Source organism: Nothobranchius furzeri, chromosome 5 (genome assembly GCF_043380555.1).
Source record: "Nothobranchius furzeri strain GRZ-AD chromosome 5, NfurGRZ-RIMD1, whole genome shotgun sequence".
Classification (NCBI taxonomy): domain Eukaryota; kingdom Metazoa; phylum Chordata; class Actinopteri; order Cyprinodontiformes; family Nothobranchiidae; genus Nothobranchius; species Nothobranchius furzeri.
Window position 1 is genome coordinate 79,207,450 of NC_091745.1, and position 26,279 is coordinate 79,233,728.

Sequence of the window (26,279 nt, forward strand, 5' to 3'; positions counted from 1 at the left end):
AAATTCACCATCCACAGCTGCATAATTGACAAAATTACAGTCAGGTGATCAAATTCAAATAATTATTTGCATCAACAGATATGACTATTAACACAAATAATGAATTATGTGAGTACCTTTTCCGAGCTATACAATGTCAGTAGCCTGTAGTGTTTTGTAAACAAACAGCAAAACAATGAAATTGCAAAAACATATTTTATTATAAATTTAGGAAACATATTGCTTACACAGTAAGGAATTTGCAAATGCATTCAAAACGTTATCAAAATACCATGCATCACAAACAAAAGATACAACTAAAGAAATAGTTTTTTGAAAATGTCATATTTATATCAAATCAACCAGAAATGCCTTATTTGGCTTTAATGCTGTAAACGCTAAAGCATGCTGATTGCACGTGAATGTTCATGAAAATTAGAAACAAGAAAGCAGGTAACGCTGGAGGAAAGGTGGAAGAGGCAATTTTTCAGCTTGGTCCTGTCGTTGCTGTCCTAAATGCTGACAAATTGACAGTCCACATAAAGCCATCAGGGCTGGAGGATTACCTAAGAAAAAATGGACAAATGTTAAGTATTAAAGCATTTTTAAATTATACAGTTTATTTTAGTTGGTGATACTCACTTGTGGTGCCGTTAAGATAGCGCAATCGTATGCTGGCTCCTCCTCTCACACTGCTTATTGCTGGGAAGAGTTCTACTCCACTAGGAAGGTCCCTAAAAGCTACGCCAAGGAAGCTTCCATCAACAAAATACCCCAGAGTCCCTGCATCTGCATCCAGGACCAGCAGGACACGCTCGGGAATGAGAAGAGGGCCTTCTGCCTCCTTTGTGGAATGTGAATTAGAAGATTGTGGTCTGAAATTGTTTGCAGCCCCAGAGCGACACCTTCTACTTTTATCTGGGTAGCACTCCAGAGTTTGCCCACCGTGCCAGAGCTGATTGGTCTTAAGCTCCCATCCCCAGGAACGTGAGTCTCCTCCCACCAGAACTTTATAACCAGAGTCGTGCAAAGGACATTCCTGCCTTGAGATCCCTATGGCTGCATGACTTCCTCTGTGTTTGAGGCTCCACGTTAGCTCCCACACATGAAGCCCACTCCTCACCCCCATCTCTGCCCTCGCTCCATCGCTGCTGAGCTCAGCAGGAGATCGTGTCGCCTCCTGTTTGCAGGCAGAGAGGATGAAGTGAGGAGAGTGATGGACTGAGCTCCAGCGCGAGTGTCTGTCTCCGGGAGAAACTGGGCTAGAGTTCAAAGTCAGCGTGAGGCGCGAGGAGGTTGGAGCGGCAAGTGGAAGGAAGGCCGATGAAGGTGGAGTGGGATGGGCTGCTTTGCCATACAGCCAAGCAGACAGGATGAGACCCATTATGGGACAAAGGGTCATCAGAGGACAACTGTGGAGGACACAGAAAATTCATCTTACTATGGATTCAAGTTGTAAATACATGCTGGAGAAAAATCCTAAATGAACAGTACCACTACTGCACAAATGTAATAAAATTAGAGTTTGTCAGGGTTTGTGTAATTGTTAGAATTTGTCACATATTTGTTATCTTCATGAATCTCAATGAAGCCAAGTTCAGTCAAATAAAAGCTGCAATAATGCTTTAAAATAAGATCATTTATCACACTAATCCCCAAAGATAAGAACAATATGCAGAATAACAACTTGACTGTAAGTTGGATAGCATAATCAAAAGGTGCTGTGGTCGGAAGTCATAACACACAAACAAAACGATTTGTGGCAGACACTTATGACCCAGATTCAAGAGAAACAAATGAGCCATCTCAGCAAGGTCTTGTGAAAATCAGGTTTCTGCTGCAGGAGCCCCGTAAGAACGCAATTTACCCTATTTATGACCTGTGTTTTTTCCTGTAACAGGGGAAAATATGCTGTTAGTATCACAGGATCAAGACTCCAACTTTGAGACACAATTACAGGAATTGAATAAGAATATCTCTAGAGGGGTTGAGCACAGCCCAGTGTAAAAAGCTTGTTAAGAACATATCTGTACATCTAAAGGGGGTACAGCTTATTCCCCTGTAGGAGCAACAAAAACAACATTTGAATACCCTTGAAATGAGTTAAGTCGTTAGATCTTACCAGCTGGGCTGGATGGTGTCAGTAGCTCCAGAGCGTTTGCAGTCATCAGTCTTATATAAAGATCTCTTATCAAACATCCAGCGGCTCTTATCGCTGCTGGGAAACACAACCGCCCCGGCGTCTGACCCACTTTTGGACGCCGACCTCCGACGGGAACAGCACAGTCCATCACTCGAGTCTGACGCCACTTACAGCCGACACAAGGACGACAGGACCGTGACGTGTTTGTAAATAAAGGCGAGATGGATGCTGCAGCCTAGCTGCTTTCATCCGGTTCTGAGTCCGTCCTCGGTCTACCGCGTCCTGTAATGGATGTAAACGTAAATGGCAAGACACAGGAACAGAATTAGACTCGGGCTTTTCACCAATAAGAAAAGAAAAACGAAATAAAATCCAAAGCGGCTCATTACTTTTGGTGAGCGCATGCGCGAAAGGAGCTGCAGCCCAGTGCGATGTCTCGCAGGATAAGGTTCGCCACCAGTATTCACTATTAGCACAAGGTCATTTTGGTTCGTATTTAGATAGCTTTTAGGGTTAAATATAGCCATCATACATTCATCTCATTTTTAAAAGTTAAAATTTTCCAAATGGAAAATTTTAACTTTTAAAAATGAGATGAATGTATGAAGCACCTTTTATTTTGAGAGGCACTAATAGTTTCTTCATCTTCTTCACTGCCCTCCTTGAAGGCTCACGGGGGCCGCAGCCTAAGCATCGAGGCCCAGACTTCCTTCTCCCCAGCCACTTGGGCCAGCTCCTTCTGGGGAATCCCAAGGCGTTCCCTGGCCGTCCCTCTATCATGTCCTGGGTCTTCTTTTAGGTCTCCTCCAGTTTTGACGCTCAGAAAACCTCATCAGGGAGGCGTCCAGGAGGCATCCTACCAGATGCCTATACCACATTAACTGGCTCCTCTCAATGTGGAGGAGCAGCAGATCTACGCCAAGCCCCTCCCAGGTGATTGAGCATCTCACCCTATTTTTAAGGGGGAGCCCAGCCACCCTGTTGAGAACTGATGGAAGGTTTGATCATTATTAGGATAATACTGACTGAGCGAAGCCCCTTCAGACACTGGATAAAACTTATTGTTGTATTATTATTATTATCATCACATATTCTTACTTAGAGAGTGGACACACACAAAGTTGAAAATTAGGATTATAGCAGCGGAGATCTTCATGTTTGACAAAACTGGTGTAAGCATTATGAGACTCTTTCAGAATAAAATAACATTGCTTCAGCCACACACAGGAAAATCTCCAGTGTGTCCATCATTACAAAGTAATCCATTTGACTTGTTGTAATTATGAACATCCCAAAAACAAAGTTTATTTTTCATATAGCTTTGAAACAAACTCGGTAGCCAAAATCATCCTTGTAAAACCACAAATAACTGATTAACACGTTTAAAGCGTCTTAACCATGTTGAACACAACATAAGCCAAGATGCCTGTGTTTTGAATGTAAAACAAAAATATAAGTTTGTTTTGTTCATTTAAAACAAAAAGCACCCAATAAATTTAAAAGGTTTCATGACTCTTCTGACCCAACGTGTTGGACCTGGTCTGTTAAACAAGTGACCCGGTGACACGCAACATCCCTGTAACCACCTACAACAACAGTAAAATGTTTATAATTAGAAAGCCCTGCTGAGTGTGGGGAATATTTTCAGTTTAACTCTTTTTCCACAGAAAATAGTAAACCCTACATTGCCCCCTAGTGCTTTTAGCCCCTAGTATCTTTGTTTATACTCATGATTTTATTTTCTACGTTTATCACTGCTATTGTTTTTGTGATGTTTTTATTGGTTAGAGGAATTTGCCCTGATCTTTATCATGTTGTACAGCGCTTTGTGATTCATATCTGTGAAAGGCGCTATATAAATAAATTTTTACTTACTTACTTACTTTTGCTAGTTGCTTTGGATCAACGTTTATGCAAAATTAAAAATGTGAAATTCTAAAGTTAAAAGTTGAAAAATATATCAGATTGATGGAGAAAAAGTTTTTTTGTCAATTATGAAGATGCAATATTTTGAACTTGAGCTTGAAAGTGGCGGAAATCAGGAAAATGACACGTCTCAAAAACTTTCTTAGGCATTCAGAAGCAGCCCCTATATCTATCTATCTATCTATCTATCTATCTATCTATCTATCTATCTATCTATCTATCTATCTATCTATCTATCTATCTATCTATCTATCTATCATCTATCTATCTATCTATCTATCTATCTATCTATCTATCTATCTATCTATCTATCTATGTATCTATCTATCTATGTATCTATCTATCTATCTATCTATCTATCTATCTATCTATCTATCTATCTATCATCTATCTATCTATCTATCTATCTATCTATCTATCTATCTATCTATCTATCTATCTATCTATCTATCTATCTATCTATCTATCTATCATCTATCTATCTATCTATCTATCTATCTATCTATCTATCTATCTATCTATCTATCTATCTATCTATCTATCTATCTATCTATCTATCTATCTATCTATCGTTAGTTTGGTCGGTAGGGGGCGCTGGACGCCCACAGATAGTAGCGGTGCTGAGCGTAGAGCAGTCCGCCTGTAAGTGCCGTTCTGGGGCTTGAGGCTCGGAGGAATGGGGCCGTCTTCCTCCCTGACCCTGCTGGTCCGTTGATGGAAAAAAAGGGGCTGGGGATGCACGTCGGGGCAGATGAAACAGCTTTACAGGCTAAAATTCAGGACTGCTGATGCTACACAACATGGAGTGTCGCCTCCTATGCGGAATAAACACAGCTGTGAACCGACAGTGAGTTTTTAGACGCGAAATAATTCGTTTTTATTCAGTTTTAAACCCGTTTGCTTTGATACACATCTGCAATGATGTTGGCTGCGGGCTGGAGTAGGACTGCTGCGAATCTACTCTTCCTTTTGGGACTCCTCGTCTCTAAAGCTGCCGCCAAAACATCTTCGGATGCCTCGGCGACACAAGGTAAAAGTGCTTGTTGTATTTTTATTCGCTCCTTGGGTCGAACCGGGTCGAACAAGAAGCCCGACTTGCTTCTTTTGAGGCTAACGGAGCAGCTAGCCAGCATCTTACCCAAACTTAGCTAACGTTAGCAAGTTAGCTGGAGACACGTTAAACCAAAAAGTTTAAAGTCTTTAATGATGGGTGGGTTAAATAAAACCAGACCGGAGCCAGCTTCGCCTCGCATTGATTTAGATTCAGTTAATGTTTTTAAACGAGTGAAAACGTTTCCGTGGAGTATTGAACCCGTCTGCTGTGATTTATCATTTGTGGCGTTGTTTGTTTTAGTAAACAAGTTTGGGCTCATCTAAAGAACCTCTTTAGTGGAATATTATCAAATATGTTTCATGTTAGTGTTCACTTGTTTATTTTTATTCATATAGATTGTATCTGTGCAACACAGATTTACAAAACCAAGTCACCATATAGAATAACATAAAACTTAGTTAAAAGACTGAGAATATTCAATTGATCTAATTACATCTAAGAAATAAATTGATCAAGCTTATCGTTGTTTATGAATAAATTGATGCAGTCAATAAAAAAATGAAAGATGTCATTTTTATGCAAAGTTAAAAAATGTAGTAAACAATTATTGATTAATAACTTTAACATGTCAAATCATGAAAAATGCACCATTAGAATCTATCTCATCTAGCTATTGATCTATCTATCTATCGGGGCAGATGAAACAGCTTTACAGGCTAAAATTAGATAGATAGATAGATAGATAGATAGATAGATAGATATCAGAGAGATTGCAAAAACATTAGGCGTGGTCAAAACAACAGTTTCCATATATAGATATAGATCTATATCCATATACAGTCAGGTCCATAAATATTGGGACATGGGCACAATGCTAACATTTTTGGCTCTATACACCACAATGGATATCAAATGAAACGAACAAGATGTGCTTTAACTGCAGACTGTGAGCTTTTTTTGAGGGTATTTACATCCAAATCAGGTGATCGGTGTAGGAATTACAACAGTTTGCATATGTGCCTCCCACTTGTTAAGGGACCAAAAGTAATGGGACAGAATAAGAACCATAAATCAAATTTATACATTTCAATGCTTGGTTGCAAATCCTTTGCAGTCAATTACAGCCTGAAGTCTGGAACACATAGACATCACCAGACGTTGGGTTTCATCCCTGGTGATGCTCTGCCAGTCCTCTGCTGCAACAGTCTTCAGTTCCTGCTTGTTCCTGGGGCATTTTCCCTTCAGTTTTGTCTTCAGCAAGTGAAATGCATGCTCAATCGGATTCAGGTCAGGTGATTGACTTGGCCATAGAAACAGTCCACTTCTTTCCCTTCAAAAACTCTTTGGTTGCTTTTGCAGTATGCTTTGGGTCATTGTCCATCTGCACTGTGAAGCGTCGTCCAATGAGTTCTGAGGCATTTGGCTGAATATGAGCAGATAATGTTGCCCGAAACACTTCAGAACTCATCGTGCTGCTTTTGTCAGCAGTCACATCATCAATAAATACAAGAGAACCAGTTCCACTGGCAGCCATACATGCCCACACCATGACACTTCCAGCACCATGCTTCACTGATGAGGTGGTATGCTTAGGATCATGAGCAGTTCCTTTCCGTCTCCATACTCTTCCCATCACTCTGGTACAAGTTGGTCTTGGTCTCATCTGTCCGTAGGATGTTGTTCCAGAGCTGTGAAGGCTTTTTAGATGTTGTTTGGCAAACTCTAATCTGGCCTTCCCGTAATCAATTTCCCTCTGGGATTAATAAAGTATTTTTGAATTGAATTGAATTGAATTGAATTGGGGGCTCACCAATGGTTTACATCTTGTGGTGAACCCGCTGTATTCACACTGGTGGAGTCTTCTCTTGATTGTTGACTTTGACACAGACACACCTACCTCCTGGAGAGTGTTCTTGATCTGGCCAACTGTTGTGAAGGGTGTTTTCTTCACTAGGGAAAGGATTCTTCGGTCATCCAACACAGTTGTTTTCCGCGGTCTTCCGGGTCTTTTGGTGTTGCTGAGCTCACCGGTGCGTTCCTTCTTTTTGAGAATGTTCCAAACTGTTGTTTTGGCCACGCCTAATGTTTTTGCTATCTCGCTGATAGGTTTCTTTTGTTTTTTTCAGCCTAATGATGGCTTGCTTTAGCCTGGCAAGCCAGACTAAATAAATGTATTAGTTAATCTGGCCACGCTCCATTGACGGCTCTCGGTTGTGGGGCGGGTTCTACCTTCGTTTTTCAAATCATCTGCGCATGCTACTGGACAATGAATGTGACAAACTCTTGTTTCACTCTGTTGCATCATCCCACCCACCAGGCATATAGAGTGCCCTGATTGGCCCACAAAGCGGATAAAGCTCTGTGATTTGTTCACTAAGCAGATAGAGCACTATGATTGGCCCACCATTATGGACCAATCACAGCTCTTTATGTGTTTGAAACCCCTCTTGAGAGCTGTGATTGGCCAGCCAGAATGCTGTTGGGGCTGCAGAGGTTCCAGTGGAGCATTCCTAGACCAAACTTTGCAAAGCAAGAATTTGGTCTAGTTCACTAGGCTAGGCTTGCTTCACTGATAGTGACAGCTCTTTGGATCTCATCTTAGTTGACAGCAACAGATACCAAATGCAAATAGCACACTTGAAATGAACTCTGGACCTTTTATCTGCTCATTGTAATTGGGATAATGAGGGAATTAGGGCTGCAGCTATCGAATATTTTTGTAATCGAGTACTCTATCAAATCTTTTTTTCGATTAATCGAGTACTCAAATTACCCTTTTGTGTTTGTAAACCATTATATCAAATAGCATGTTATAATTATGAAAGACCTCTTAAAATGAGCAAGCAATCGCCAGTTATTGTTCAAGTTTTATTCAAAATTAGTTTTCAAAACTTCAGCACTTCAACTTTACTTCACAGTAAACAAACGTCTGTGCAAAAAATAAGTACACAACCTGAGCCGATTTTCCCCTCGTGCGAGAATCTGCTAACCTGCAAGCCAGAGGATAACTGCTGAAGTAGCGCTGCGAGTGGCTGCGGCCCAAACAGAACCAGAACCGCTCACGGCGCATGCGCAAACAGCTCGCCGGCTGTTTCCCTATTAACACACGTCCGTTTTAATTTCTACACTTTTTTCTCACACAATAACAAGGATTGTCGAAAGCATGTTTGCCGTGGTTTTGTCAAATTATACTGATCACAAAGCATTTATTTACTTTCTTTCGTTTTCCTCCGCCACTCATAAATACCCGTGTCCTCCTGCAGCGATCCCGAGGGACAACGGACATCAATAACACAATAAAAAGTCCGACGTGTTGTGTAAAACTGCTATTTTTTAGCACATTTTAAGTTCGACGTGTTGCTACCAGATGTATGGTGTGAGCTAAAACAGTGCTACAAAGGAAAAAGTCGCACAGTGTCTGCAGAATATATAGAAATACAGGCTAAAAAGCATTATCTTGTAGAGGCTGAGTCCACTTGCAGAAGTGACATTTACATGTGGATGTTTCCTGGTCAGGTGCTGCAGCATGGAGGATGTGGTGTTGTGGTAGGCTAAATCCATTTTACAGTATTTACACTGGAGTACGTTTTCCGCCTTACGACGTGAAAAATGGTCCCACACCTTTGACATTTTGTGTCTTTTTAGAACTCCACCGGGGTCCACATTGTCCGCCATGGCTTAAGAGAAAGTTAAGTTACGTTCGCTACTCGCGTGTGCATTCAGCCCAGTGGGCATGTGCGTCACTTATTTCGGTCCGGGTGAAACATGACCCCGGGCGATTGCAAAGCCATGAATTAATTAAATATGAATTAAACGAATCCTCGAGGCAGAGAATTTGACTCGAGGATTTTTTGTACTCGAATTATTCGAGGTACTCGAGGAATCGTTTCAGCCCTAGAGGGAATAACACACACCTGGCCATGGAACAGCCGAGAAGCCAATCGTCCCATTACTTTTGGCCCCTTAACAACTGGGAGGCACATATGCAAACTGTTGTAATTCCTACACCGCTCATCTGATTTGGATGTAAATACCCTCAAATAAAAGCTGACAGTCTGCAGTTAAAGCACATCTTGTTTGTTTCATTTGATATCCATTGTGGTGTATAGAGCCAAAAATGTTAGCATTGTGTCGATGTCCCAATATTTATGGACCTGACTGTATATAGATATAGATCTATATCTATATATAGATATAAATATATAGATATATATATAGATATGCAGCTTCTCATTGTTTTGTGTAATTGAAAATTATATTTAAAACTGTACAAACGTCATGTTGTATGTCCTTCAAAATAGAACTTTAAGAACTGCAATGTGATTTTTAAAAATATTTGCCAATTGACTTGTCGTAAACTATATTTGGCCACATAGTTAAACTGTATAATCCTGTCATATTTATTGTACCATCTTGGAGGTAAAATGTGATGATTCAACTTAATTTTTAGATGAGGTGGTTTAGGTGAGAAACCCAAATTTGACAGAAGTGTGAAGCACCTTTAACTTGCAGATAACAGTGTCAGCAGCTACAAAGCTCTTATAATACTTCTCCCCTCTAGCAGGTTTGTACAGTAAACAGATCTGTGAGGTTATCCTCTCACCACAAAAGCCGACCCTTGCAAAGGTTGAAAGCAGCTTTGAATCACAATAATCTGTTTGCTTGTCATTCAGTCACCGACTTCAAAGCTGCCCTGTCATAGTAGCTACTTACTAGGGCCGGGCGTAAACGATTATTTTTAAAACGATTATTCTGACGATTATTTTATCGAATAGTCGACTATTCTAATGACTATTTAGAAAATTAATCTAATGATTGTTTTTCGATTGCACAGTTAATTAAAACCAAAAAATCTCTTATAAATTCCTCAAAAAAATGGACAAATTGTTACTGTAAGAGAATAAACACTACAGGCCTTGCATTTTGTATAACACTGCTTTTATTGTGTTGCGGTTGGTTATGTTCTGGTGACGTGTAGAACTTGGGAGTGCAGGCTGCTGCCTGAGAGGTGGTTGGAGATGGAGTGTCTCCATGCTGCTTTGTTTTGGTCACTTATGTGCGTGAGGCGAGTGGTGTTACGACCCTTCCTGGGGAGTTTGGCTCGTGTGCAAAAAGGAAGGGGCAATAACGGGATTTAAAAGTTAAAATGATGATCAGGTTTATTTACAAAAAAATACATAAATCTTTCCATCCACAGGTTGGGAATAATAAAAGTAATTCTGCCTGTGGGGAATTAAAACAAAAGTACAAATAAGTAGGGATGTCCCACTGGGCAAAGATTACTGGGTTCTGGACCAAAATAAGGATCTCCAAAGGTCCAAACTCTAAACTGGGTGGTTAAACCAAACTCAGGTGATATTTTACACTAAACCGAAAACCCACAACACTCTAAATGTAATAAAAGAGAGATCTGCACCACAAAAAAGATGAACTCTAAACCAAAACGTAACAGCTTATCCAAACGCAAGAAGCTGTTAGCGAAAATGCTAACAGTAGCTTTACCAATGTTAAGTTCAAGTTACCAAGCTTAAATAAACCAAAAACACCCAGCAGCAAACAGACCAGCACGGAGGAGAGACTGCTACCACCAAAACAGCTCTCCTCATGTCTGAAAGAAGCTCCTTTATGAAGGGAGAAACGCTCCCGGTGATGTTCTACATCTGCGATAGAGACGGAGCAGCGCATCTGACCCCGGAAGTTGTTGTCCGTTGCCGGGAGACGAAGGCGGGCAAAACAGGAAAGGAATCTAGTAGCGGACCGACTTTGTTCCGGGTCTTCGGTATTTGGCGGAGATGTTAGTGAAGGCGGAGAAGAGGGCGAACTAGAGGAAAAACAGGCAGATTCCTCCTCTATTTACAAACTCCTGGGGATGCAACAAGTGGGCGTGGTAAGTAAGTAAGTAAAATTTTATTTATATGGTGCGTCGACTTCCTGATCTGACGTCGGCAAATTTTTAGAATCGAGCCGTCGACGTCATTGAGGCTTCGCTACAGCCCTACTACTTACATGGAACCACATCTGCTCTACCATTCACTCTTATTTATCATCTCAAGAACATAGTCATCTATGTTCACCTACGTTGTGGGCCGGCTACATTTGTCTCAGCACTTACAGTAGCATGGATGTAAACATACAGCCCCAATCACAGCAAATCAGACAGAGATTTGGAAAATCTAACGGTTGTAATTGATTTTTCCTTCAAGTTGAAGCTCCATAGCTCAAAACGACCCTCAATAAAAGGACAATTTCCAAGATTGCGGCCCACATTTGCCTCAGGTTGACTTTTGGTCATATCATCGTGTTGTGCTCTCCGGTCGATGCTGAGAATTTCTCCTGATCTACACGGTGGACGGTGTTGATGAGTGGAGCCAGACATACAGTCCGCCCCGATATAGATCTCTCTGACACTGCTGCTGTCCAAAGCAGGAATGGCATTTCAGCTCTTAGAGACAGCCACTGAAGCAGCCAGGAAGCAGAATAATCAAGTCATATTTTCACCAGATATCCAAGCTTGATTTTAATCACAAGACGCTGACGTGAAGGCTAACATCTGCCCTGTGACTCGAGGTCACAAGACGATGCTTCATTTGAAGCGTGGCCTGATTGGCCGAAGAGCAGAACCTCCTGTTTGGACGAGAACGATACGTGAGCTCAGGAGAGTCCATTTGCACTTCAGCCTGTTGATGTAACCTAATTACTCTCTCCCCTGCTGAGTTAATGGGATTGACCATTTCTGTCTGCTCTTACATTTAATCCAGCTGAGGAATAATAGCAAGCCCGACACCTTTAAATAGCTCCTTGTTTTACCAGCACCAGTGGGGATAAATCAGAAGTGTGTTTATTTTGTTTCTTTGTGTTGAGACAGGGGTGGACATTAACTTCAAAACCAACCGGCCAGCTGGGCCGGTAACTCTGAATATTTACCGGCCCTGCCAAGAATCTACCGGCCCCGCTGGTCAGCTGCCAAAACGAGTCAAAATAACAACTGAACCGTTTTAAATGTAATAAACCTTTATTTTGTACACATTCACAAACATAATAACGTATTCAAGTTTGAATTTGTTAGTTCCCTCAACAAAACACGATTTTGTCGTCACATACTTCCGGCATACAACGCAGTACATCACCAACTCCGCTTTGCTGTACTCGAGCCATTGGCTGTGTTCGAGATGAGCCAGTTCTGCACAGATTAGACCACCGGTGATCGGCGAGCAGTGCATGCCGGTTAGATTTTTGTCCGAATTGACGCCGACTTGCTCTGACGTCATGCCTACGTAGGCAACGATAACCTCGTGAGATCAAGGCGGCCGGAGATTTTGGAGCAAGGCGCTGCAGTTGCTCTCCCTCGGCTGCAAAACCTAGAGGATGACGGGAAATGCCTGGCTCTCACCTGATCTAAGATCTGATTGGTTCATATTTTGATCCAAACATCCGGTGGTAGAACATGAAATGTTAGTTGTTCACATGTATTCTGTAAATCATGTAACGTTGATGATGACAACAATATAGGCCATAAAGAGAAATGTGTTTTGTGTTCTTTTGTCACGTTTCCTATGAGCTAGAAAAGATGTGCATTCTTCTGATAATTGAGCTGCTTACGTCTATAAAGTGTTTATTTTTTACGTCTCTGATTTAGGGCTGCAACGATTCGTCGACGTTGTTGACAAAAGGCAACAATAGAAATAGTCTTGTTGCCTGACGTGTTTTTTTCCGACCGATTGAGGCATCTCACTTCATTACAATCTCTGTCGAGAGTCGCACATGCGCAATAGCTTCTCTGCTGAGCTTCTACCAAGCCCCCACAATGCGGGACAGAAATTGAGGCCAATGCGGAAGTGAAATAAATTGCAGTTCCACCCTCATCCACTAGGGGCTGGTGTCAGAAGGGAGCAAATCCTCCTTGACTCCCATGTTAAAAATACCAATTTCACAGCAGAAATAAACATGTTTACAGCCTGGTACCAAAACATGTTTTTGGTTTAAATGATCTAGTTTACACTCATGACAACTCTGAGGGGGTGAATGTTTTTCTCACTCTTCTGTTTAAGTGTATTAAAAGCCTAAAATTCTGTATAATTAATGAGCATCAGACCCACGTGACCACAGAGCTAGCTCCGTGGAAAGGCCTCAGTAGAGCCTCGGTCTGGCCTGGAAACTGTTCCGGGATTTTGAGTCTCTGTGTTTGTGTATTCTTGTTTGGATATTTTTTGTGCAATTGTTGGACAAAATGACTTGCTGTGGCATTAATTGCACTAATAGAGCGTCCAAGGAGTCTCCACTTCCTTTTTTTCATTAAGTAAAATTATATTTATGTATTTTAGGTCACTGCCGAGCTGAGCTTAGATTTTAACATGTACTGTTTAACCATGAAATGTAAATGTAATAGGGTAAAACCCAGTGCATTTAACATAATGCTGCACTTTAGAAAATGGGTTGAAATATAACATGTTGGTTCTGACTATCGGCTTGTGGAGCTCCTGGGAGACCTCCATTTTCCACCCGGTTCTCCCCTCCCCGCAGCTCGGCGCATCTCTTGTCTGATTGCGGCTTCTGTCTGCTGCGCGGGCTGCCGGCTTGTGGAGCTTTGGATGGAAACCAATGTTTTCCACCCGGTTCTCCCCTCCCCGCAGCTCGGCGCATCTCTGATCGCCGCGGCTCCTGTCTGCTGCGCCGGCTGCCGGCTTGTGGAGCTCTGGGATGGAAACCTTTCCACCCGGTTCTCCCCAGCGACAGCTCGGCGCATCTCAGATCGCAGCAGTGCTTGTCTGCTTCGCGGCTGCCGGCTTGTGGAGCTCTCTGAGACCCGGTTTTACCCAGCGGTCAGCCCGGCGTATCTCTGACTCAGAAGCTCTGGTGTTGTGCACAGGTAACTCCGGTTGTAGCTAGGTTGCTACCTCCGTTAGCTTAGCTCCCACCTCCGCATTAGCTTTGGGTTAGCTTCAGGTTAGCTTGTAGCTAGTTCGACCGGGTGTCATCAGTTGATCCCAGCCTTACAGCCCCACCCTCAGCTCCTCCTCTTTTCCCTTTTATGGTATTGTCTGGGCTTGACGGAACCTGTGACACGGTCAAAATGGCGGTGGTGGCCACCTCCCATTTCTCCTCAAAAACGTGTTATTGGAGCCTATGGAAACCCATTGTCCATATATGTATATGTCGATGGCTTCAATCAACATAAATGGCGGCGTCCGACACAGCAGCTACGCGTACCAAAACATCTAAAGTTTTGAAGCATTCTAGCCGGGATTCGGTGAATAAAAAGATGACCTGCGTTATTTGCAAAGCAGTCCTCGCGTATCACGGCAGCACGTCGGTGATGCACGAGCACTTGAAGAGAAAGCATGTCAGACAGTTGAATGAAACAGAGTCTGACTCACCTCGGTAAGATTTAAATAACATGAAAGCCGTTTTGTTTTGGATGTACGTTTTTTTGCTGTTAAAAAAAAGAGATTTAATGTTATGCCCAACTGCGCCTGGCAAAAGTATTTTAATTTTATTTAAGCATTTCAATTCAATTCAATTCAAAGATACTTTATTAATCCCTGAGGGAAATTAGAGTTCTAGTACAGACAATTCAGAGATCAGACATACATGGGCAAAGACACATGACAAGAATTGGTGACTGTGCTCATCCGCAACCCGAGTCGTGCTACCTTAATACCTTATGTCTGTACTGACTGAGCACTGTGCCTAACTGGTGTTAGACAGGGCATTTTATTTACTTTTAGTATGAACTGGCCTATCAGCAGCAAAGTTCAACAAAATATGCATTTTCCATTGAAGTACCCATCTTTCTTGTGTTTATTATCATTTTTCACACAGTTAAAGTAATCTCATGCTAAATTTAAGAAAAATGTAATAATTATCGATTAGTCGAATCGTTTCAATAGTCTGTAACTAGTCCACTATTAAAATAGTCGTTAGTTGCAGCCTTACTCTGATTGTCACCATAATGGCAATATGTGGTAACAGTATTCATAATGCCCCAGAAAAATGCCTCTCACGTGATGTTTGGGTGTCACATGATCATGGTAGAATTGGTAAACAGTTTTTCAAAAAGATTAATTAATAACTCAGAGTTCCATGAAATCCATTAAAAACTCAATTTGGTTTTTCTTCACTTTTTTGATTTTACAGATTTAACATGTTGGATAATAAAATATGAAAGTCTAAATAATAAAAACATGTTTTAATGGCATGATGTTTTTTATGTATATTCATGCAAATATTTTTTATAGAAAGTTTTTCATGTGGGCAGAAAGCTGGAAGCTAAATCTTTTTAGATGACATCCCAGCTGTGGACTTTTTCTCCTTTAAGTCATAAAGCGTTCGACTCTTACCGGTGGCTTGATCTCCTGACCCTGATTGGTTCTTTTCTCGTCTAGGCCCGCCTCTTCCATGTGTTGATTGGTTCTTTTGTCCGTTCCTCAGATCTTTTCTGTTTTTTAATTGGCTTTTGTTGCTTCTGTCATTATTTGCTGTTCTTTTTTTGTAACATGATGTAGATCAAAATTCGTCATAACTCAGTTTTTATAGAAATGATCTTTTTTAGTTTTCGTTTTGTTTTCATCCACAAAAATTCATTCGTCAGGAAAAACTCCCCTGATCCTAACACACACAACTTCCCTGCTGTTTTGATGGCTGTCACAAGTGATAATTGGATTTTATTTTCCACATCACGCCAAATTCATATGATGTTAATGAGTAAGACTCAGATATGGAGAAGTCATGGTCTCCTCCTTTTTCGTGTTTGGAGTCGAGAGATGAACTGGTGTAACAACGATGTCAGCTCCACGCTGATTTATTGGACTGGGTGGAGACTGTTGGATTTGAATGTGTGATTTAGGCTCCACTCCCCCATGGGAGTCCTCTTTTTCTTTCTTTCTTAAGTGAACACAGCTGGTACCCCTAGCTGCATATCAGTGGGAGAGGATGTGAGGTCATAGTCCTGCAAACACAAAAACATCTAAAAGCGGTTTCTGCCGTGGAGAAATCCAGTCCTCAGCAGTGACACAACACATGAGAAGAATGAAGTGAAGGTTCAAACCACATCTTCTCACCAGAGGATAATCCTGTTTGGTTCAGCCAAACCTCTCTCTCTGCTCTGCACAGTGCACAGTTTTAAGGTGGGGTGTGCACTGTGGCTGAACTTTTCTTCTCCAGAGTAGTTTCTGGTTGAGCAAAAGGGTGGGGGGAGGAGAACGCGTCTAGCCAGGAGTAGGTATGCGCTAACACGTGTGTCACAGAGGGTGGGGTTTCATGAAAGAGTTATGACAAATCTTACTTCCACTGAGTGGGGGGTGCATGTTGTGCTGAAGCGTAGGAGACACTTTTAGAGGTAATTGAAAGGTCACCTTGGGTCAAACAGGGATGGATGTCTGCAGTGATGCAGCAGAAGGTGGCATTGTGTGTTTTCTTCCCAAGGGTTTAGTTTTAAACGTGTCTCTGGGATAAGAGCATTAAACCCACTTATCTTTTGGCTGCATTACAGCAGCTGGTTTACAGAAATAAAATATTTACCTTTAGCTTTGAGGAATAAATGTTGCTCTTTAAAGCTGGATATGCAGTTTAAACTGTGCACGATCAGGTTTCTGGGATTTTATTGCATATTTTTCCACTAAAACATGGCCCTGTTGCATTTTAAATGGTTATCGATTAACTCAGACAATAACAACCTTCACTGGAAGCATTAGGTAAACTTCACCACATTAAAGAATAGTCAAATACCAACCAAAAAAAACCTTTTATCTCGGTCTACTCTTGATAATATCAAATAAAAGCATTTTGAGAGGTTAAACCTGCTTTTCGTAAATGAGAACTTTGTTCTATTATCACAAAATTATTATTTATGTGACTTAAAAAGTCTTAAATTTGCTTTTACAAATTTAAGGCCTTAAAAATCCTTAAAAATGACAAATAATCCTTAAATACAGTTTCCAAAGGTCTTAAATTACCAAAGATCCAATGAACAAGATTCTTTTATTTCTATAAAATTTTCGTGAATTTCTAGTTGGTGTTCAGCATTTTTCGTGTACGATGTTGGCGTAAGCGGAACCGTACACATTCAGTTGGTTGTGAAAGGGGGCTATTTTTAGATGAGCACATTAGCTGGTTAAGCTAGCGGGAGCTTTCGCCATGGGGAAGTGCAAGTTTAATGGTAACCGGATGGCTACCGGATTCTCCGCATTTGACCCATCCCCTGGGGGAGCGGTGAGCTGCAGACAAGCCGCGCTCGGGAACTATTTGGTGGTTTAACCCCCCAATCCAACCCCTTAATGCTGAGTGTCAAGCAGGGAGGCATTGGGTCCCATTTTTTCAAAGTCTTTGGTCTGACCCGACCAGGAGTCATGTCATTTATATCTGTGAAAGGCGCTATATAAATAAACTTTTACTTACATACTTACTTACTTACTAATCCCATGTTCGCGACGTGGTTAGCACCGGTTCCAGGCAATAGCTGGAAGTTTTAGCTTAAATTTAATTTTAAAAAATAGCTTAAATTTGGTCAAAGTGGCCTTAAAAAAGGTCTTAAAAAGTCTTAAATTTGGCTCCCTTAAACCTGCAGATACCCTGATGCAAAGGTTGCAGATCTTAGCGTAAAATGGAAAGTTTGCATCTATTCAGAATATACTTAATTTCTGGTGCAGCAGTTATTCTCTGTTTTTCATTTCAAAATCATTTTAGGCCATTATAAAAGATAACCCCTGCTTACAAGCCATTTACGTTGAATTAAATCATCATCAACAGTTTTTTGTAGTTTAGATGCTTTGAAGGTTGTCAGATGCCTTAACAAGCCCTCAGCAGTAAGACTTACCGATGACCATCGTTGTTATTCAAAAGCAGTGATTTAATTGGCTTGACTATGCAGATATTAGCCTTATTTTCTGTACGGAAGAAATTTGAGTGTGCCCTGTTTGTTTATATTAAAGGAAAACGATCAGAAGTCGTTGTGGAGCATTGTCTAACCTTTAATCAAATAAAGTGGTGTGAATATTTTAACACACTGACTACAGCAGTGTGAGTTACCAGGTGTTTGTCTACCTAACACTACATAAAATACAAGATTTATTATAGGTGTACAAATAATATTGGTAAATTTAAACAGTCTAAACGTTTCATCCCATATCTCCATCTGGATGAGGTGTTTTTATGTTCAGATGTTTTTCCACCAGCCTCTTTGACAGAAGGAAATGGTCCATTGTGTTGGAATGGAAGTGTCATTGGCGGATGTCCAGGAAATGGTCAGACGGACGTTTCATTTGCTGGGATGTGGATTAGAGACCAAGCGTCTGGCACTGAAACTAAACCCAGTGAATGTGATGACTGTGTTTTAGATTGCTGTGATTATAACACCTCCATATGCCTCCTTTTCATTGTGGTTTCAACTTTATTCACAATGTTTTTGTTATCACACCAAGCGTAACCAAAGCTGCACACTTCCTGAACTCTGGTTGTGTGTGTGTGTGTGTGTGTGTGTGTGTGTGTGTGTGTCCATACACAGAGGTGGCTCTGAAGGTTCATCTAAGCGATGCCAGCACTCATCAGCCCCTGTTTGGAGTTACCGTACAGCTCTTTGCCAACCACACATCCGTATCCACGGAAACCTCATCAGCTGATGGCAACGCCTACCTGCGCTTCCTCTACCGCCTCGGGACACCGCTGGTTGTCACTGCAACCAGACAGGGATATGTGCCAAACTCTGTTCCCTGGACTCCCTCCAGATTACCTGGTAGGTGTATTTATCCATGACCGCTTGAGATAAAAGAAATAAAAATAGAGGAACAGTGGCGTTCCTGAAGTGCAGGTTATAGATTTCCTCCCTGCTTGATTATGTGTGCTGATAAGAGCCGTGCAAGTTTGGGCCAGGTGTGTGAGCTAATGAGTGGAGTGCTCCATCACTAATTTATTACACTAGATGCCAAAACCCAGCATGGGGGCTTCTTAAGCTTCCCTTTCTCTCAAGAACACACACAATCATACACAAAATGCCTCCCAAGAGCCTCTTTAAGTGTGTGTGTGAGTGTGTTGCAGTGAGGGGTTTATTTAGGAGGTTTTTATGTGCCAACGGAACGGCAGCCAATTGGATTATCACGCTTACCGGGTCTGAACAATAGAGGAGTGAAAGGAAGGAAGGAAGAAGTACGGTTTGCTGGGTCAGACTTTGTCCTGCGTAGCAGAAAGAATGAAAGCAGACCTGAAAACGTAGAAAGATTCTTGTGTGACTTTTATCTCTGACGGTGATCAGTAAATCATTTGGTTTGTTGGCTGAGTTTTCCTATCCCGATACTGACTATTGTTTCAGTTAGAGTGTTGACATTGTTTTGTTTCCCTTGTAGTGTTTTCCTCCATCAGCCTGGATCTGCTTCCAGAGAGAGCGGCCACCCTGATGGTGTATGAAGATACTGTTGAGATTGTGTCCGGTCTACAAGGTAAGCCTTGGTGTGTCTTCAGCTGGGCTTACTGCTTTTCTTAATAAAAGAAGAATCTGCAGCCAGTGTCCATTATTATCTGTTTTGGAGTTTTTGATTGCAACACCATCCTTGTCTGCTGTAAGAAAGCTTAGTATTGTTCTTGAAATATCCTTAAACGTTTAGCAAATATGCTAATTTTGACCCTCTTCAGTGGTAGCTAGCCATTTTTGCACCTAGCAAAACCTCAGGACTCAACTATCCATCACATTTTTTCCCCAAAATCCCAAAACATCCTGTTGAGTTTGCATTCTTCTGTCAAGGCATAAAATGCAATGTATGTAGCACAGAATGTCCTTGTTCTTTGGCCATCCCAAACATTTAATCCGTCCATTCCTGAAAGTTTTACTTTCACGACAAATGGGTGTAAAGTATGGTTTGCTAGAGCTAGCTTTCTGGAGCTCTTCGTATAGATCTTTATGGTTGCGTTGGAGGTGACAGCTGAGATTTTTCCTGTTTCCCATCATGAATGCCACAAGTGTTCTGCATGTCTTACAGCATACCTATCAGGGGCGCCTCCAGAAAATTTTGATGGGGGGCCAGATGGGGGCCAAAGAAATTTTTGGGGTTGTACACCAAATTGGTCCTTGTGGTAACTCTGGGAGAGTTTAGTCTGTGACGATGTATTGCATTGCTCCTTTATTAGTTTTTATAAAAAAAAAACAGGTTGTATCAAAAACATTTAACGTATATTTTATGAACACAAACATTTCAGTTATTTAAAATATTATTCCAAGTTTAATTTAAAAATTTCGTTTTGTAGGTTAATTCACCCGTTTCTGTGTTCACAAAAAATTATGGAGATTAAAAACTTTTTTTAAATGGTGAGCAGCAGAAACATGCATTTTTTATTCTGATTATTTCTTTACTCATTAATTATATTATTTTTCTTTTTTTTTACAACTACGTCTTGAATAAATAAGATCAATTTATGGTTTGACCGAACATTAATATGATTTATTAACACAGGCTTTTCCTGGGGGGGGCTAGCAATTTTCTAGGGGTGGTCATGGCCACCCCTTGGGGCGCCCTTGGTACCTATGCTTGTTGAACATTGTCTCCTTTGTAGCCTAAACATCTCCAAAATTAGTGATGCCCTGTTTTTAACCACAAGTTCTTCCACTTATCGCTGCTTTTGCAATAGGCCGATCGCGCACGCTGACATTGTAATGACTCCATTTTTGACGTATCGCTGGTGTAAAGGTAGTTTAGGTGTTTTTGAGTCTTGAGCTGTAGGCGTTCAACAGTCGTGTTTTTGTTTTTTTACATGTCAGCATCAGTAAAATGAGTCCTGAACCCCCCCTAAAGATTTTATTTGTGCATAAAGACACACGGCCAACATCCGTTGTTAATTTGGACGATGTTACAGCTGCCTGTTTGAATCTTTTTCCTATTTAGTGTTTTACTCTACAAAGCATGTTTAAGCTGTATTTCTTTGCAGGTCTGGGTGAAAAGTTTGCACTTAATAATGCAAATTTCATCAAAAACAACTAAAATTTTAGCACAAAACTGGTGAATGTGTTATTATTATTTTTTTCTGAAATGCAAATTAAACATTTTTCAAATGTTGATGCACTTGATTTACACCCAGACTCTCCAGATGACAGTTTTATGAAACATGCATGCAAATCTGACTTTGACAGCCTGTAGTTAGTGAAACCGTTGTGCCTTTTATGTGATTTATGGTGAGCAGGAACCACGAGTTGGGAAACCAGAGCCTCATTCAACTAAGCAACCTCTGTCCACTCAAAAAAGATGATTTGATTCAATCTGAAGCTTTAGAGCGTCTAGTAACAAAGCTGGTGTTCAGATTTTACAACATAAATGCCACAAAAGAGGCTTTAAGGTAAAATCCCACTTCCACAAACAGCATTTCAGTTCTGAACACATGAAAATTACATTTTTAAAGAGCTTTTAACAAAACAAGAGAGCAAATCTAATTCTTTATAGTGTCTTTGTTAGCCAGCGTCTTTGTTCAGGTGTAATGATATTAGACAAGGCTGTTGTACTCTGCCTCTTTGTCTGCTGGTTCTTTTGTGTATTTGTGACCGCTGAGGGTGTAATTCAGTCCTATTGTGTTGCACAAAAAAGAAAACGACCAAAAAATTCACCATGATCCATTAGCGTGAAGCCTTTGAGCGCACAGGGCACGTGTCAAAGTGGAGCAGAGTCCGGCCCTCTTTCTTTTTGTCACAATATTCGGTGAACGTGAGCACAGAAGGGGGCGGTAAAGCCTGTCGTGTGGCACAAACAAACATGATAGGAGAGAGAGAAAAGAGGAGAGGAAGACTACAGTATTCTGGGAAGAGGGCTGGTGGGTGGAGCAGTTTGGGAGGTGGGGGGTGGTAGAGAGGGGGGATGGGCAGATCAGAGTCCAACTGAAGGAGGAACAGATGAGGGAAAAGTGGAGGGAAAAAGATGAGAGTGGAGAAAAGGAACACACAAAGGCTTGTTTACGTTCATAAAAAACAGAGCGCAAACGGCACCGAAACCTGAAACCTGAGGAGAAATTTTGGGGGAAAAACAAACATGAAAATCGACCTCAGATCCTAGAAATCCTTTCACCCGCCAGACCCGTGCCCTGCTGGATCGGTCTCACTACTCAGGAATTTGCACTTGATACAGTCGGACCACAAAATGACATCACCTTGCTGACTCCAGCTTCATACTTTTATCACTTATTATGTTTTATGTGTTGATGAGATGAGAAGCAGTGGATCTTAGGAGTGCGATGGAAACGTTCGAATGGCAGAGAGAGAAAAGGTTGACCTGAGCATTGCCTTTAATGCATCGATCACTTGCTTCCATTAAGTCTAACTGATGGCTTAGTTTATGAAAATGCATTAGGCGAAGACGAGGGATGCGAAGCTGGCTTGTAAAACACGCCAAAACAGAAGTCATGGCTGAATAGAGACGGTTCTGTTTTTCCACCAACAGAAACAGACGAGATCTCCACTTAATTTGTACGTTTTGTATTTTTGCTGTTACTTTGATTATTCACATGCACACCAGTAGCAATGTCCCATACCTGGCCCCAGTAGCTACTTAACTGACCGTCAACAAACCCCTTTATTAAACTAGAGCTAGAATTGTGTTTATCTGTAACAGTGGGGGCAACTTTCAGCGTCGAACCATCTCTTCCATCTATCATAACGGGCAATGTGAGATCGCTGGCCAACAAGATGGAGGAACTCCAAGCCCTTTCAAGGACTCAGCCAGAGTTTCGGCAGTTTTAGAACCGCTGGAGGAGATAATGCAGAGGAGGATTCTCCAGAGAATCAAGAAAATGATGGACAACCCTGAGCATTCTCTTCACAAGACTGTCCGACAACGGAAGAGTGTCTTCAGTCAGAGGCTTCTTCAGTTTGGCTGCAACACTGACCGCTACTGGAGATCCTTCTTGCCAACAGCCATTGTAATATACAACAACTCTTTGATGACTTGATTATTATTATTATTCTGAGCTACTACAGCAATCAATTTCCCTCTGGGATTAATAAAGTACTTTTAAATTTGAATTGAATTTTACCGGAGTTTAATGTTCCGCTACAGATTAAAAAGACGCTGCTGCGATTCACTCAGAGAGACAACAGTATCTGTGTGTATTGCTGAAGATTTCCCGCGGCTCACAGAGTCGAAAAAAGAACTACCTCTGGCACAGAGGAATAATTTGCTCCAGTCTTGTTGGGAACAAGGATTACATGTCGAGTTTTGTTTGTGGTTGCGATTATTCCCCTCGGGTGCAGAAGCATGAGCCACAAATAATTTTACTGTTGCTGGCAGTCGCTGCTCTTTATGTGGTTGGTGATGTGTCTACCGGGTTTGTTAAAAATCTGGTGTTTGAAGCAACGTGAGCTCATCTGCACAATGGACATTTGGAGCACTTGTCCGTTCGCTGGTCTGCTGTAATTGTCCATGCAGGACGATAGAAGTTCAATCACGATTTACGAGAAAGCACGAATGCAGCAATAATGAGATGGAAAAAAAAGACTCAGATTGTTTTTTACCCCCTACAAAACACTCCCTCTAACATTACAGAGGCATAGGAGTGTTTTTATTTTAGCAGAAATTATTTAAGATGGCTTTATGTTGAGTCAGCCTTATCTTTTTGTCATCAAAGGTGCAGTGACTATTTTTTTACCAAACTTACCTGTGGAATATCTTCTATCTTCACAGGGTATCCGCAGGTCCTTAAAAAGTCTTAAATTTGCTTTTCCAAATTTAGGGCCTTAAAAATCCTTTAAAATGACAAATCATCGTTAAATACAGTTTCCAAAGGTCTTAAATTACCAAAGACCCAATAAGCAAGATTCTTTTATTTCTATAAAAGTTTCGTGAATCCATGAAAATTTCATGAAAAGTTAGTGTTCAGCATTTTTTGTGTACGATGTTGGCGTAAGCGGAACCGTACACATTCAGTTGGTTCTGAAAGGGGGCGATTTTTAGATGAGCACATTAGCTGGTTAAGCTAGTGGGAGCTTGCGCCATGGGGAAGTGCAAATGTAATGGTAACAGGATGGCTAATCCCACGTTCGCAACGTGGTTAGCACCGGTTCCAGGCAATAGCTGGAAATTATAGCTTGAATTTAATTTAAAAAAAAAAAGCTTAAATTTGGTCAAAGTGGCCTTAAGAAAGGTCTTTAAAAGTCTTAAATTTGGCTCCCTTAATCCTGCAGATACCCTGTCTTCAACATTCTTTATCTTGCAGCTGTACCCTTTCAACTTTACTCAGATCCCCTGCTTTCCTCTGGTAGCTGATTTGGTATCAAGTATCTAAAGCTGAGTTTGATGTGATGGCTGCAGGAATTGGAGTGAGTTTGATTAGTCGGATGGCTACGCAGTGGCACAGTGGTTAGAGCCTTGCAGCAAGAAGGTCCTGGGTTCGCTTCCCGGCCTGGGATCTTTCTGTATGGAGTTAGCATGTTCATCCTGTGCGTGTGTGGGTTCTCTCCGGATGCTCCGGCTTCCTCCCACCGTCCAAAAACATGACTGTTATGTTGATTGGTCTGTCTAAATTGTCCTTAGGTGTGAGTGTGTGTGTGTGTGTGTGTGTGTGTGTGTGATTGTTTGTCCTGTGTGTGTGTGTTGCCCTGCGATGGACTGGTTCTCTGTCCAGGGTGTACCCCGCCTGATTGCTCATTGACTGCTGGAGACCCCCGCAGGACCCTACGTGGGCAGAGCGGGTTCAGATAAAGGATGGATGGATGATTAGTTGGAGCAATCTCTGTGTCCAGTGGCATCTTAAGGTTGGGTGATTGGACAAATTTGTCAACAATTGGGATAGTCTGAGCCTTTTTTGATGGGGCGACGGTGGCACAGGAGTTAAATGCTCGCCCCGTAATCGGAAGGTTGCAGGTTCGAGCCCCGCTCAGTCTGTTGCTGTCGTTGTGTCCTTGGGCAAGACACTTAACCCACGTTGCCTGCTGGTGGTGGTCGGAGGGACTGGTGGCGCCAGTGCTCGGCAGCCTCGCCTCTGTCAGTGCGCCCCAGGGCAGCTGTGGCTACATCGTAGCTCATCCCCACCAGTGTGTGAATGTGTGTGTGAATGGGTGAATGACTGATTGTGTTGTAAAGCGCCTTGGGGGGTTCCAGGACTCTAGAAGGCGCTATATCAGATAAGGGCCATTTTTTACAAGCAATTTCTTATGCCTATTAATTAGTCCTGCGGATGGGACATTACGAACGTCCACGTCAAATTGGCATGGCTTTTCACAACAATGGTTTATTCCAATGATGTAGTCAAGGATTCAACCTCAACTGTAGACACGGTGAACGCTTTTGTCAAACCACTCGAAATTCAAAAAGTCTTACTCACGGTTCAAAATCTTAGATCAGAAAGGGTAAAGCCAGTTCAATGGGGAAAAGGTTTTTTTTTACATCCACAATGCTTCAGAACAAGTACTTCAATAAAATACTTTGTCCACAGGTCTTACAATCACAGTCCTACACAACGTGTAACTAAAAGCATAAAAAAGTCCTTCATCCTCATGTTGGCTTCAGACTTTAGAACAACACCGTACCTCATCTATCAGATGAAGAGTTCCCCCCTCTACTGAAGCAAATTCTTCAACCATTGGCTGATCGGTCACAAGTACCGCCCTCCTCTTCTCACATATAACTTGAACCAATTGTGCGCAATATAATGTTGATGAATGCATCAAATAGCCAATGAAATTTGGATCTCAAGCATGAGGAACCCTTGTGGTCTGCTTCTGCAAACTAAGAGCGATTGGTCTGTGTCAGGCCCACTAAACCTCACCTGTGTGAATATATCGCTCGTTGTGGTTTTTTTTGGACAGACGAATATCGCTTGAAAAAAACTTTTTGTATCGCTGAGCCTTAGTGGCATCCTGCACTTGAACTAGAGCTGAGTTCAGACTTGGCAATAGTTGGCCGTCAGAGTTTCTCAATAAAGAAAAGTGAGAAGGATATTTGGTCTTCAGGTTGAATCTGTGGTCTAATGTCAGATGATTTGACTCTTGGGGTCAAAGATGACATGCATCAAACTTTAAGCAGTGTCTGAAGTTTTCTGGGGAAAACCTGGAGTGTCTGCTGCTTCCACCAGTGTGATTTTCCCTCAGCTGTCTCCGTATCCTCATCCCCCCCGCTCTCTCTCTTTGTTGGATTTCTGTAAAATGTCTCCAAACAAATCCAACAAACATGAAAGCAGTGAATAGAAGTGCTAAAGATGGACGTGTCTACTCGTGGTTTC

At 41.7% G+C, this 26,279-nt stretch overlaps 2 protein-coding genes across 2 annotated transcripts in view; one reads left to right on the forward strand and one right to left on the reverse strand.

The window, feature by feature from the left end:
* Positions 1-176: 176 nt before the first annotated feature.
* LOC107379646 (SPRY domain-containing SOCS box protein 1) lies at positions 177-2,311 on the reverse strand. The gene is made up of 3 exons (XM_015950490.3): positions 2,102-2,311; positions 622-1,391; positions 177-545 (listed from the first exon to the last, which is right to left on the reverse strand). The coding sequence occupies exons 1-3, from the start codon at positions 2,176-2,178 to the stop codon at positions 415-417; spliced, it is 978 nt and encodes a 325-aa protein (XP_015805976.3). The 5' UTR covers positions 2,179-2,311; the 3' UTR covers positions 177-414.
* Positions 2,312-4,665: 2,354 nt separating this feature from the next.
* Positions 4,666-26,279, forward strand: part of fam171a1 (family with sequence similarity 171 member A1) — a 34,101-nt gene continuing 12,487 nt past the window's right edge. The window contains exons 1-3 of the mRNA XM_015950491.3: positions 4,666-5,078; positions 18,601-18,828; positions 19,436-19,528. Of these exons, the coding sequence (XP_015805977.3) occupies positions 4,967-5,078; positions 18,601-18,828; positions 19,436-19,528 (433 nt within the window). The 5' untranslated portion in view covers positions 4,666-4,966. The remainder of the gene's footprint in view (positions 5,079-18,600; positions 18,829-19,435; positions 19,529-26,279) is intronic.

Bases quoted from the DNA above. Each gene is read 5' to 3' on its own strand.
- LOC107379646 (XM_015950490.3), bottom strand. From the start codon at position 2,178: ATGTTTGATAAGAGATCTTTATATAAGACTGATGACTGCAAACGCTCT. The intron at 1,392-2,101 runs GTAAGATCTAAC...TGTCCTCCACAG, and splicing joins GACACCATCCAGCCCAGCTG to TTGTCCTCTGATGACCCTTT. The intron at 546-621 runs GTGAGTATCACC...ATTTTTTCTTAG, and splicing joins CTATCTTAACGGCACCACAA to GTAATCCTCCAGCCCTGATG.